The sequence below is a fragment of the Branchiostoma belcheri genome, unplaced genomic scaffold (assembly GCF_001625305.1).
Source record: "Branchiostoma belcheri isolate BF01 breed outbred unplaced genomic scaffold, Haploidv18h27 scaffold55, whole genome shotgun sequence".
NCBI lineage: Eukaryota > Metazoa > Chordata > Leptocardii > Amphioxiformes > Branchiostomatidae > Branchiostoma > Branchiostoma belcheri.
In genome coordinates, this window is record NW_017804187.1 from 85,944 (window position 1) to 99,231 (window position 13,288).

Sequence of the window (13,288 nt, forward strand, 5' to 3'; positions counted from 1 at the left end):
AACTGAGCTAGAACTCCCAACACTTAGACGGGGGACGACACAAGTTATCTGGCACGTAAGACTCGCTACTACGGACACGTCGATGACGTCATGTTCCAAGGGTAGACCTCAGGGAGGTTGTTACATGGGTGCTGTTGTAGTGTAGAAATTACAGATTAGTATCCTTAGGTTCAACTAAAACTGTTTGGAAAAGCAGGGAGGTTGAAAGGCAACTCACATTCGCAGCTTGAGGACCCTGCGGGCGCATACATGGTGTCAGGGCAGTCCGCCACACACTCAAAGTCTCCCACCACCCCGTCCAGGTAGGGGAAAGGCACCTTCTTGTTCAGGCACCCGATACAGTCGCGAGGGTCGTCTGAACCGGTGGTCCGGCAGCCTACGGACAGATGCCAAGTGTGAGGAAAAACTGTTAAGCCGCACCAAGTGATTTTATGGATGACGTCCTCCGGAGACCCCAAATCTAATGCGAGAGCGCGAAAAAAGAAAGAGAACAAAAAAAAGATTCCTAGCAGTTGTCATCCTGCCCTGTTTCTTTCATTTCATCACATCTTCCAATCTTGCGATTTACAGAACTATGGTGACTCTTTTTGTTTCACCTTCTTACTCTTCGTGGCACACCTGGATGCACCTGTTTGTGTCTCACCTGGATGCACATGTTTGTGTCTCACCTGGATGCACCTGTTTTAGTCTCACCTGGATGCACCTGTTTGTGTCTTACCTGGATGCACATGTTTGTGCCTCACCTGGATGCACATGTTTGTGTCTTACCTTCGCACTCCGCGTGGCACACCTGGATGCACCTGGCGCCGTCCTTGCGGGTCCCCTCGCGGCAGACGAGAGACTCCTCCGGCGTGCTGTCCAGCTGCGTGACGCCCATCAGCTTCACGGCGTGCGTGCCGCTGCCGAACGCGTAGTACTCCAGGCCGAGCACCTCACGGAACTTGTAATCCAGCCAGACGTGGGCCCGTTCCTACAGAACAACACAAGACATCAGCACAACACGGCAAGACGTTAGCACAACACGGCAAGACCTTAGCACAACACGGCAAGACATTAGCACAACACGGCAAGACATTAGCACAACACGGCAAGATATTAGCACAACACGGCAAGACCTTAGCACAACAAGGCAAGACATTAGCACAACAAGGCACGACATTAGCACACAAGGCAAGATATTAGCACAGCACGGCAAGACATTAGCACAACACGGCAAGACCTTAGCACAACAAGGCAATACATTAGCACAACAAGGCAAGACATTAGCACAACACGGCAAGATATTAGCACAACACGGCAAGACATTAGCATAACAAGGCAAGACATCAGTACAACGCTGCCGAACGCGTAATCCAGACAGACGTGATTATTATCATTAGATTGAAACTGACCTCATTATCGGGCGTCTTGCCGTACTGCACGACGGTTGTTCCCGCTTCGGCGTCCTCCGTCACACAGACGAAGTAAGACTGGTACAGAGTGGCGGAGCCGAGACCCGTGGAGCCCTGCTCGAACTGGGTAACCGCAAGCCGCATGGCCTAAAAAATCACAAAATAAACATTTCCATGTTTGGGAATGGTTACATGTACTCATTTGCATATTTAGGAATGATTACATGTTCTTATTTGCATGTTTTGGAATGGTTACATGTTCTCATTTGCATGTTTCGGAATGGTTACATGTTCTCCTTTGCATGTTTCGGAATATTCATATTCTTATTTGCATGATTGGGAATGGTTACATGCTGCTGAACCGAGTCCTGAAGAGCCCTGCTCGAACTGGGTAATCGCCAGCCGCATGGCCTACAGAAGGGCAAATTAAAACGTCTTCACGTTCTCATTTGCATGTTTGGGAATATTCATATTGCTATTTGCATGTTTGGGAATAGTTAAGTGCAGCTGAGCCGAGACCAAATTAAAACGTATTCACGTTCTCATTTGCATGTTTGGGAATATCCATATTCCTATTTGCATGTTAAAGAATAGTACAGTGCTGCTCAACATATTCATGTTCATTTGCATGTTTGGGAATGGTTACCTGTTCTCATTTACATATTTGGGAATGGTTACATGTTCTCATTTGCATGTTTGGGAATGGTTACATGTTCTCATTTGCATGTTTGGGAATGGTTACATGTTCTCATTTGCATGTTGGGGAATGATTACATGTCCTTATTTGCATGTGTGGGAATCGTTACATGAGGCTGAACCGAGACCCGTGGAGCCCTGCTCGAACTGGGTAACCGCCAGCCGCATGGCCTAAAGAAGGGCAAATTTGGTTAAGTTGCATGTAAACATTGGTGGTTCCCCGATGGTTTAGAAGGGTAGACATGGTCTGCATCATGGCAAAATTGGTATTCTCCAAGCAGATCATGAAGATCATAAAGAACAGTTTACCTTATAAATCGCCACGCCTTTGGGAGAGATCTCGAGGTAGATCCAAGTCTCGTGCTGCCGCGGGATGCCGGCGAACACCACGTACATGTCCCCCTCGGACGCCGCCGTGAAGTGGATGCACCTGCCGCCGCGGGAAGGGTCGATCCGGTGGGAGTTGGACCACTTCAGGTTACACGGCATGTCTCCTCTCGTGTTCCTAAACACAACAACGGCATCAGGAAACGGCCAGCAGCATGCACACACGCGCGCACACACATACACGCGCGCGCGCACACACACACACACGCACACGCGCGCACAAACACGCACACACACACACACACACACACACACACACACACACACACACAGCACACATTCACACACACACGGGAAGGGTCGATCCGGTAGGAGTTGGACCACTCCAGGTTACACGGCATGTCTCCTCTCGTGTCCCTAAACACGCCAGTAGGAAACAACGGCATCAGGGCCACACACACTCACACACACACACACACACACAAATTAGTTTACCATAGCACCATGTAAGCTGCAGAGTTGGTACGTACGTTGAGCGTTGGCTGAGCCTTGCCAGGAGGGACTTGTACTCCGCCCGGGCGACAGTCATGCCGTTCGCCCACTCCGGCAGGTCCGGGATGACCGCTGATGACGCCACGAAGTCGTCATGCGACAAACTCAGCAGACCGGAGTCCTCCTCGTAACTCATCACCAGACCCCCCACGGAGATCTGTGGGACATAGCAACGTTATACGTCATCACCATACGTCATCACCAGACCCCCCACGGAGATCTGTGGGACATAGCAAAGTTATACGTCATCACCATACGTCATCACCTTACGTCATCACCATACGTCATCACCATACGTCATCACCAGACCCCCCACGGAGATCTGTGGGACATAGCAACGTTATACGTCATCACCATACGTCATCACCAGACCCCCCACGGAGATCTGTGGGACATAGGAACGCTATACGTCATCACCATACGTCATCACCATACGTCATCACCAGACCCCCCACGGAGATCTGTGGGACATAGCAAAGTTATACGTCATCACCATACGTCATCACCAGACCCCCCACGGAGATCTGTGGGACATAGCAACGTTGTACGTCATCACCATACGTCATCACCATACGTCATCACCAGACCCCCCACGGAGATCTGTGGGACATAGCAAAGTTACACGTCATCACCATACGTCATCACCATAAGTCATTACCACACGTCATCACCAAACGTCATTACCTTACGTCATCACCACACGTCATCACCAGACGTCATCACCACACGTCATCACCAAGCGTCATTACCTTACGTCATCACCACACGTCATCACCACACGTCATCACCACACGTCATCACCACACGTCATCACCACACGTCATCACCAGACGTATCCTGGCTACGGGCACGGTAAGCTGCGTACCTTGTTCCTGGTAGCCGTTATCGTGCTGTAGCCGTTATCGTGCCCGTCGTAAGTGTAACAGTTTAAGTTAAGAGTTCTGTGACAGTTTGAGGGTTATGTATGTAAGCTGCGTACCTTGTTCCTGGTGACGTCCCCGCTGTAGCCGTTATCGTGCCCGTGGTAAGTGTAACAGTTTAAGTTAAGAGTTCTGTGACAGTTTGAGGGTTATGTATGTAAGCTGCGTACCTTGTTCCTGGTGACGTCCCCGCTGTAGCCGTTATCGTGCCCGTCGTAAGTGTAACAGTTTAAGTTAAGAGTTCTGTGACAGTTTGAGGGTTATGTATGTAAGCTGCGTACCTTGTTCCTGGTGACGTCCCCACTGTAGCCGTTATCGTGCCCGTCGTACAGGTGCGGAGCGAAGCCTTTCCGAACCGTCAGCCATCTGTTGAACACGAACTTGACGTCCAGGCTGGCCTTGGCCGTGAGGAAGTTGGGGATGTTTCCCGGCATGTCGAAGATGACCGTGAACTCTTGACCTGACGTCATGTACTGCCAGGTCGGCGCGCCTGCGTTCTCCTCCTCCAGAAGCGCCAACTCAGCAGTTTCACATCCGGGTTCTCCCGCAGGCACCGAGAAGTCGGAGAACAGAAAAGAACCCTGCGGACGGAAAAAGGGTCAGAGTGACTTACCCATGATGCACTGAGAACTGTCATGGCGCCGTGACCAACACTAGGCATTATGGGAAGTGTGAAAACCATCAATAATGAGAACCTACCTCTTCCAGATAGACAGCGTTCGCGCGCTGAAGGGACAGCCTCCGGTTGGAGAGGGCTGCCTCCAGGTCCGCCTGAGCAGCGAAGTCGCAGTAGCGAACCTCTGTGGTGGTGCTGGTGCTGTTGGCGATAGGCACCTCCTGGGTGTAGAACTTCCGGCCATGCTCGTCTGTCTGTAGCGTAGTGCTGTGCGACAAAATATTTATCAGCTGCGGAACTCGCAGTTTTCTCCGTTTACACACACACACGCACACACACGAACGCACACATACACTCACACACACACACACACACACGAACGCACACATACACTCACACACACACACACACACGCACTCACACACACACAGTACAGACATACAAACACACACACAAACACAGAGACGAACACCCAAACGCACCCGCCGAAGCAGCCGTAGTCCGTGATGCCGCTGGGGAAGAGCGAGTCCAGGTTCATGTCCAGCAGCTCCGGCAGCGGCTGCATGGTGAACTCGAACGCCTTGGGAAACTCGTTGATAGACTCGAGCCAGGCCTTGAGCAGGGTGCCGAAGCTGGTGGTGTAGAACTCGGTTATGGCGGCCGAGATGCGCTGGGAGCCGCCCTGAGCCTTCAGAACCTCATTGCTGTACTCCATCCGGCTTCTGAACACACAAAACATCAGGAGGCAAATCTGAATCAGCATATATTACCATGTGAAGGTCTGGTGCTTGACTTACAAACTAATACTGGGGTGCCAGGTCTTCTAGGGACGCCTCAGGTTACAGGGTGTACAGGTCACAGGGGGAGGGGGTACAGGGTTACTGGGNCCCACTGCTCGTCTGTCTGTAGCGTAGTGCTGTGCGACAAAATATTTATCAGCTGCGGAACTCACAGTTTTCTCCGTTCAAACACACACACACACACACACACACACACACAAACACAGAGACGAACACCAACGCACCCGCCGAAGCAGCCGTAGTCCGTGATGCCGCGTAGGGGAAGGGCGAGTCCAGGTTCATGTCCAGCAGGTCCGTCAGCGGCTGCATGGTGAACTCGAACGCCTTGGGAAACTCGTTGATAGACTCGAGCCAGGCCTTGAGCAGGGTGCCGAAGCTGGTGGTGTAGAACTCGGTTATGGCGGCCGAGATGCGCTGGGAGCCGCCCTGAGCCTTCAGAACCTCATTGCTGTACTCCATCCGGCTTCTGAACACACAAAACATCAGGAGGCAAACCTGAATCAGCATATATTACCATGTGAAGGTCTGGTGCTTGACTTACAAACTAATACTGGGATGCCAGGTCTTCTAGGGACGCCTCAGGTTACAGGGTGTACAGGTCACAGGGGGAGGGGGTACAGGTTACTGGGTCCTCCCGTAGGGAGGGGAGTGGGGAGGGGGTAAAGGTTACTGGGGGGGGGGGTACAGGTTACAGGGGGTACAGGTTACAGGGGGGGACAGGTTAAACTTACCGTGATGCCTGTTCTTCCACAGACGCCTCAGACGTGGTGTCCTGGGTCTGTTCTCCCGAGGAACGTGCCTGCTCGTTCTTGGTCTCGTGTTCGTGGAACCAGCTGCTGGACTTGGTCTGCGTCTGCTGGGCCGTGTAGGTCGCCAGAAGCTGAAGAGGGGGTTTACATCATGAATGTAATGCTACCATTGTCTTTTAATACCAAGAAAATACCAAGTATTGAAATCCGCAATTCAGCAAAATGACGAGTGGCGTAGCAACGGCAGAGCGTTCGGCTCGGAACCAAGAGGTTCCGGGTTCTAATCCTGCCATGTCACTGATCTTGTGCCCTCGGGACACTTTACACGACTTTTCTGGATGGAGGCCTGACAAACCCCAACTTTTGGTCTTTCATTGAACCGCGACGGGGGCCGACATCGTCCACCAGTTACTTTGACTCGGTGTTGACGTCACACTTCAAAGAAGCCACGTGACAAGCTTCACTGGGTCAGTCTACTGAGGAAGACCACAGTGACTGGTTGTGTTTTAACTTTAAACATTAATTCACCTTCTTAAAGTCGGTCTGAGCGGCCTGGGAGAAGCTCTGCTGCGAGACGTCTTCAGTCACAGCCTTGGTCTTGATGATCTTGAGCTGCCCGCCGAACTTGGCGGAGGTGATGGCGTGCGTGCCCCAGCGTCGGATGAAAAACTCTGGAAGAAGAACAGTCTTCATTCGACATTTTTATAGTGTAATTAGAATATCAATCAATCATACATCTGACAAAAATTCCCTCTATCTAGACTTAAACGTATAAGGTCCCTGGAAAACCATAGACCAACTCCCCAGCATGTTATCTCGCTGTTTGGCCAATTTCTACTCTTCTCAGTCTCCTCTCGAAGCCTGGCAAAGGCTACCTGAATCAGCAAGTGGCCTTCTTTTTCTATGATAGAGGAATTCACAACAACTCACGGTATTCCCTGTCTGCTCCGACGTTGAAGTAGGAATTCGGCAGAGAAAGAAAGTCTCGTAGGAACGCCAAGTTCAAGTCTTCGGGTTTGACGAAGTCCAGGAATATTTCATATCTATTAAATGATAAGAAAAATCTATTAGACAGCATATATTTCAACATTCCATGACTAGACATGGTGATAGCACACTCAAGTTATATCAACTTATTTTATGTCGCCACCAACGAAGAGGACGAATACAGGACAAGACAATGCACGGGAAAGTCGTGTAAAGTGTCTTTCCTAAGGGCACAAGATCGGTGGCATGTCAGGACTCGAACCCGGTACCTCTTGGTTCCGAATCAAGCACGGTACCACTACACCACACGACTCCACTATCTGCCTGTGTCTGGTAGATAGAACATGTAGCAAAGTTGTCCCAATCACCTGTTCACCTGTCAGTCACTAATTGTAAATATGTGACTTACCTTACAGCAAAACGTTGAACTTTATTCCAACACACAATTACACTGGGATCAAATTAATGACCAATCATTTCACAAACGTTTTGTTATGATTACTACCAACACAGATGAACTTCCATGATAATGTAAGTTACCTGTAGACGTTGAGCTCCAGCATGGCCATGAAGGTCTGGGTTGAACTCTGACTGAGACCGCTGGTCTCCTGGGATCTGCCCGCGAAGTTGGAGGACAGCCTGTCGGAGCCTCGCTGTGAGGAGCTGCCGCCTCCGGCCGACCACCCCAGCCCGAACGCGCCTCCGCCTGAGCACAGAACACAGGTTAGGAACCTTATTACAAACTCTCACAACCTCACAGTAAAGAGACTCTTTTTACACAACCAAGTCTTGTATTCAGCCGACGTTTCAGTAACCGTCTGTCACCTTCCTCGGGGCAATTCAGGATAATCACTAAGCTGAGAAGACCTAATCAAGTACAAGATCAAATAAATCACTTAACCGCGACGGGGGCCGACATTGTCTACCAGATACCTTTGACCCGGTGTGACGTCACACTTCAAGGAAACCACGTAACAAGCCTCACTGGGTCAGTCTATCGAGGAAGACCAGAGTGACTGGTCGAAAGCTCTGGATGAGAGAACTTTTTGTGCTGGATCTAAAGTTTTAAATCTCTAAAATCAAATAAATCAGTTTTCTCTTACCCGCCCCGTGGCCCTGAGCCTTGTTCATCTCCTGTTGGAACATAGCCTTTGCTGACGTCACGGCCGACTTGTCCTCCAGGTAAGATCGGTACTCCTCCATGGAGCTAAAGGTGTAGGTCTCCACGTCCGTGTCGTAAATGCCCTGCACAGTCATCTGGTCTGGAACATGGAACTCCTTATACCTGCAGGTACATGTACAACAAACAGGAAACAGTCATGCCTTCACATATCAGAGTTATCAAACAAGTCCCAGGTAGGCCTGAAGGTGTAGGTCTACACCGTCATCTAGTCTGGAACATGGAACTCCTTATATCTAAAGTTACAACAAAGAAACAGTCAGTACCAGTCAGAACAGTAGTTCCCTACCCAGTAGTTCCCTACCCAGTAGTTCCCTACCCTTGCAGGCCGCTGTGAGGTGAGGACAGTGTAAGAGTTCCCTACCCTTGCAGGCCGTTGTGAGGTGAGGACAGTGTAAGAGTTCCCTACCCTTGCAGGCCGCTGTGAGGTGAGGACAGGACAGTGTAAGAGTTCCCTACCCTTGCAGGCCGTTGTGAGGTGAGGACAGTGTAAGAGTTCCCTACCCTTGCAGGCCGTTGTGAGGTGAGGACAGTGTAAGAGTTCCCTACCCTTGCAGGCCGTTGTGAGGTGAGGACAGTGTAAGATTTCCCTACCCTTGCAGGCCGTTGTGAGGTGAGGACAGGACAGTGTAAGAGTTCCCTACCCTTGCAGGCCGCTGTGAGGTGAGGACAGTGTAAGAGTTCCCTACCCTTGCAGGCCGTTGTGAGGTGAGGACAGTGTAAGATTTCCCTACCCTTGCAGGCCGTTGTGAGGTGAGGACAGTGTAAGAGTTCTCTACCCTTGCAGGCCTCTGTGAGGTGAGGACAGGACAGTGTAAGAGTTCCCTACCCTTGCAGGCCGTTGTGAGGACAGGACAGTGTAAGAGTTCCCTACCCTTGCAGGCCGCTGTGAGGACAGGACAGTGTAAGAGTTCCCTACCCTTGCAGGTTGTTGTGAGGTGAGGACAGTGTAAGAGTTCCCTACCCTTGCAGGCCGTTGTGAGGTGAGGACAGTGTAAGAGTTCCCTACCCTTGCAGGCCGTTGTGAGGTACAGGACAGTGTAAGAGTTCCCTACCCTTGCAGGCCGCTGTGAGGTGAGGACAGTGTAAGAGTTCCCTACCCTTGCAGGCCGTTGCAGGACCGCATGATGAGGCTCTTCCTCCGGGAGTCGCTGGAGTAGACGCCGCGCCCGTCAAACCCGACTCCCAGGAACGTCGCTCCGTCTATGATGTTCTGTGTGTCAGAAAAACATTTGATTTGATTTATTGAAATTGTAACGTTGGACACAGCCAGCTGTTGCAGGTGTTGTGTCCCACACATACAAACACAAATGTCTGCAAGGTTGATACAATAGGAAAAAATTAAGGCCATTTACATCAGGGCCCATCATCCTTCACTTAACAGCGACGGGGGCCGACATCGTTTACCAGATACTCTTGATCCAGTGTAACGTCACACTTCAAAGAATCCACGTGACAAGACTCACTGGGTCAGTCTACTGAGGAAGACCAGAGTAACTGGTCGAAAGCTCTAGATGAGAGAACTTCTTTGTGTTGGATCGAAAGTTTTAACTTTAAACAAATAAAGAATTGAATTGATAATTAGTTGAGACTTACGGCACAGGCCTCTATGGGAACGAAGGCCTCGAAGCACGGGTCTCCCTCCACGTAGCCGGTCCCGAAGCAGCCGCTCATCATGATGGGCCCCAGGCCGGAGGTGTAGGACATCGCCGCGCTCAGCTCAGAACTGTCCTGCTCATCCTCCCTGACAAACAAACAAACAAACAAAGTTAGTTTAACGAGGCCGGAGGTGTAGCTCCGAGCTGCCCTGCCCTTCCTCTCTGATAAACAAAGAAACGGGAAGAACATTTTATCACTGTTCACACATTAAGGAAAATAGTACAACACAAAGTGATAACGCAAATAGCTAGGACTGCTCATCCTCCCTGACAAACAAAGAAGCAAACAAACTTATTTAAGGAGCCCGGTCGTGTACCAAAGGTGATTCTAAGAGCTCAAATAGTGAAGCTTGAACATGTCCAAAAACGTGCCTGCGGGATCGTGCTTGGTAACGACTATACCGGTTATGGGAACGCCCTTCAGCACCTTGGACTGACATCACTGGTGGGCAGAAGGGAGCAGTTGTGCCTGAAGTTTGCGCGGTCGCTGATGGAGTTTACTTTCAGAGACTGGCTCCCGAGGTTGAGGGGGAAATATCTGAGTTTTGTCTGCTATGTGGTATTTGAAATAAAGTTTCAAAGAGTTTCCAAAATCTACCCAGTTGCTTGAGTAACAGCTTTTTGGCGTACCTTATTACCTGGATGTGTAATCTTCACCGACATAAAGTATGAAGTACTCACTCATCGTCTTCGTGGTCGAAGGCCAGGGTGAGCTCCTGGCTGGCCGGCGCGAAGGTGTCTCCGGTGTTCGTGCCTCTGCCGTGAACCACCCGCAGCCGCGCCTGGAGGGAGTAGTAATGGTTTATTTGTGCATACATACATATAAGATATATACATATATGATACATACATACATACATTAAACTTACATGTCAAACACTTATCGCAGCCCATTGGCTGGTTTAAACATTTACAAAACTCGCTGGAAGGAGGGAAGGGGGAGGGAGGTGGAGGGAGGTGAGAGAACTTTTCTGTTTTTTTTTAATTCATCAAGACATCAAGACATAACAAGGACAGTGTGGCGCTGCACTCAAGCTTATATTAACAGCGCGACACAACAAAAAGGTACAATTAACATTTAGATACAAAAAGTTAACATATCTGTGCGCCGTAGTCCCACCACCCCAAGACATTAAAAAAATGCTAATGCTAACAAAATTGTTTGGAAAACTTTTTGTGTTGGACCAAAAGTTTTATCTTTAAACCAGTAACCCAAAGCATTTGAGTGGCTCTCGTGAGGCTTTGCTTTTTGGAGAATCATAAAGTAAATTATAAAAATGCCTGCTTACCTCCTCAACTCCCGAAACACCTGCCAGGAGGTCTCCGCTCCGCCCGAGAACGTTGTCAAACTCCTCGTCCGCCTTGTCGAACTGTCCCGAGAAATAGTCCTCCAGGGAGCCCACCACCTTGAACAGGAAATAAACAAATAAACAAACAAAAAACAAACAAACATCATGTCGAACTGTTTCGAGAAGTAGTCCTCCAGAGAGCCCACCACCTTGAACAGGAAATAAACAAATAAACAAACAAAAAACAAACAAACATCATGTCGAACTGTCCCGAGAAGTAGTCCTCCAGGGAGCCCACCACCTTGAACAGGAAATAAACAAATAAACAAACAAAAACAAACAAACATCATGTCGAACTGTCCCAAGAAATAGTCCTCCAAGGAGCGGATCACCTAGCACAGGAAATAAACAAATAAACAAACATCTTACAGGAAATAAACAAACATCATGTCAAACTGTCCCGGAAGTACTCCTTCAGGGCGCCCAACGCCTAGCACAGTGTATGTACAGTGAGGACTCCAGAATGAGTAGTGGTTTCATTGTAACTATAGTGTCACTATGCATACTGGCCCAGTGCTTGGTGCTACTTTTCCCTCAGTAGCCATACCTTATACCATACATACTGGCCCTGTCCTTGGTGCTACTTTTCCCTCAGTAGCCATAGTGCTACCTTATACCATACATACTGGCCCTGTCCTTGGTGCTACTTTTCCCTCAGTAGCCACAGTGCTACCTTATACCATACATACTGACCCTGTCCATGGTGCTACTTTCCCCTCAGTAGCCACAGTGCTACCTTATACCATACATACTGGCCCTGTCCTTGGTGCTACTTTTCCCTCAGTAGCCATCTAGTGCTACCTTATACCATACATACTGGCCCTGTCCTTGGTGCTACTTTTCCCTCCGTAGCCACAGTGCTACCTTATACCATACATACTGACCCTGTCCTTGGTGCTACTTTTCCCTCAGTAGCCATCTAGTGCTACCTTATACCATACATACTGGCCCTGTCCTTATACCATACATACTGGCCCTGTCCTTGGTGCTACTTTTCCTTCAGTAGCCACAGTGCTACCTTATACCATACATACTGGCCCTGTCCTTGGTGCCTACTTTTCCCTCAGTAGCCACAGTGCTACCTTATACCATACATACTGGCCCTGTCCTTGGTGCTACTTTTCCCTCAGTAGCCATACCTTATACCATACAAACTGGCCCTGTCCTTGGTGCTACATTTCCCTCAGTAGCCATAGTGCTACCTTATACCATACATACTGGCCCTGTCCTTGGTGCTACTTTTCCCTCAGTAGCCATCTAGTGCTACCTTATACCATACATACTGGCCCTGTCCTTGGTGCTACTTTTCCCTCAGTAGCCATAGTGCTACCTTATACCATACATACTGGCCCTGTCCTTGGTGCTACTTTTCCCTCAGTAGCCATACCTTATACCATACATATTGGCCCTGTCCTTGGTGCTACTTTTCCCTCAGTAGCCATAGTGCTACCTTATACCTTACATACTGACCCTGTCCTGTTTTGTCCACTAATTGGAGGTTCCCGAAATGCACAAACAGACCAACCTTCTCCTGGTGGTTCTCCACCACTCCCTCGGCGACCCTGTCTCCCAGCCTGTCCACCACCTTCGCCGCCACGTCCTTCGCCGCGTCAGCTACGAAGGCGGGAACGGCTCGCTTTCCGCGGGAAACTGCGTCGCCTTGGTTACCGCCGGACGCTGGGAGGGAGGGAAGTACAGACGACGGGGTCTCAGTTTCAGCGTCTCAGATAACCAGAAACTAGGGACATACGGGGTCCCTTATCTAGGTCAGTAACTAGGCATATACTGGGGGTCCTTTATCCGTCTTATAAAGCATCAGGCCAGTAACTAGAGAGATACAGGGTGTCTCCAGGCCAGTATTAGGCAGTAACTACGGCGTCCTTTTCCGTCTTCAGGTCCGTATCTAGGAGGATACGGTGTCCTTTTCCGATTTTAGTTCAGTATCTATGGATATACGGCGTTCTTTATCCGTCTGCAAGCCAGTAACTAGGGAGATACGGGATCCTTTATCCGTCTCCAGGTCAGTAACTAGGGAGATACGGCGTCCTTTTCCATATTCAGGT

The 13,288-nt window shown here is 49.7% G+C and overlaps 1 protein-coding gene across 2 annotated transcripts in view; it reads right to left on the reverse strand.

Annotated features, from left to right (window-relative positions):
• The window catches only part of LOC109481341, a 37,229-nt gene that overhangs the window by 20,984 nt on the left and 2,957 nt on the right, over positions 1-13,288 (reverse strand). The window contains exons 2-19 of one of the 2 annotated variants that reach the window (XM_019783873.1): positions 12,751-12,902; positions 11,166-11,282; positions 10,558-10,658; positions 9,815-9,962; positions 9,319-9,431; positions 8,142-8,323; positions 7,579-7,744; positions 6,982-7,094; positions 6,580-6,722; positions 6,034-6,182; positions 4,985-5,224; positions 4,586-4,769; positions 4,168-4,467; positions 2,945-3,123; positions 2,397-2,592; positions 1,392-1,538; positions 769-970; positions 218-376 (exon numbers count right to left, since the gene is read on the reverse strand). In XM_019783873.1, coding sequence (XP_019639432.1) covers positions 218-376; positions 769-970; positions 1,392-1,538; positions 2,397-2,592; positions 2,945-3,123; positions 4,168-4,467; positions 4,586-4,769; positions 4,985-5,224; positions 6,034-6,182; positions 6,580-6,722; positions 6,982-7,094; positions 7,579-7,744; positions 8,142-8,323; positions 9,319-9,431; positions 9,815-9,962; positions 10,558-10,658; positions 11,166-11,282; positions 12,751-12,902 — 2,991 coding nt within the window. Of the gene's footprint in view, positions 1-217; positions 377-768; positions 971-1,391; positions 1,539-2,396; positions 2,593-2,944; positions 3,124-4,167; positions 4,468-4,585; positions 4,770-4,984; positions 5,225-6,033; positions 6,183-6,579; positions 6,723-6,981; positions 7,095-7,578; positions 7,745-8,141; positions 8,324-9,318; positions 9,432-9,814; positions 9,963-10,557; positions 10,659-11,165; positions 11,283-12,750; positions 12,903-13,288 lie in introns of those variants that run through there. The other variant, XM_019783872.1, reaches the window with a different exon arrangement.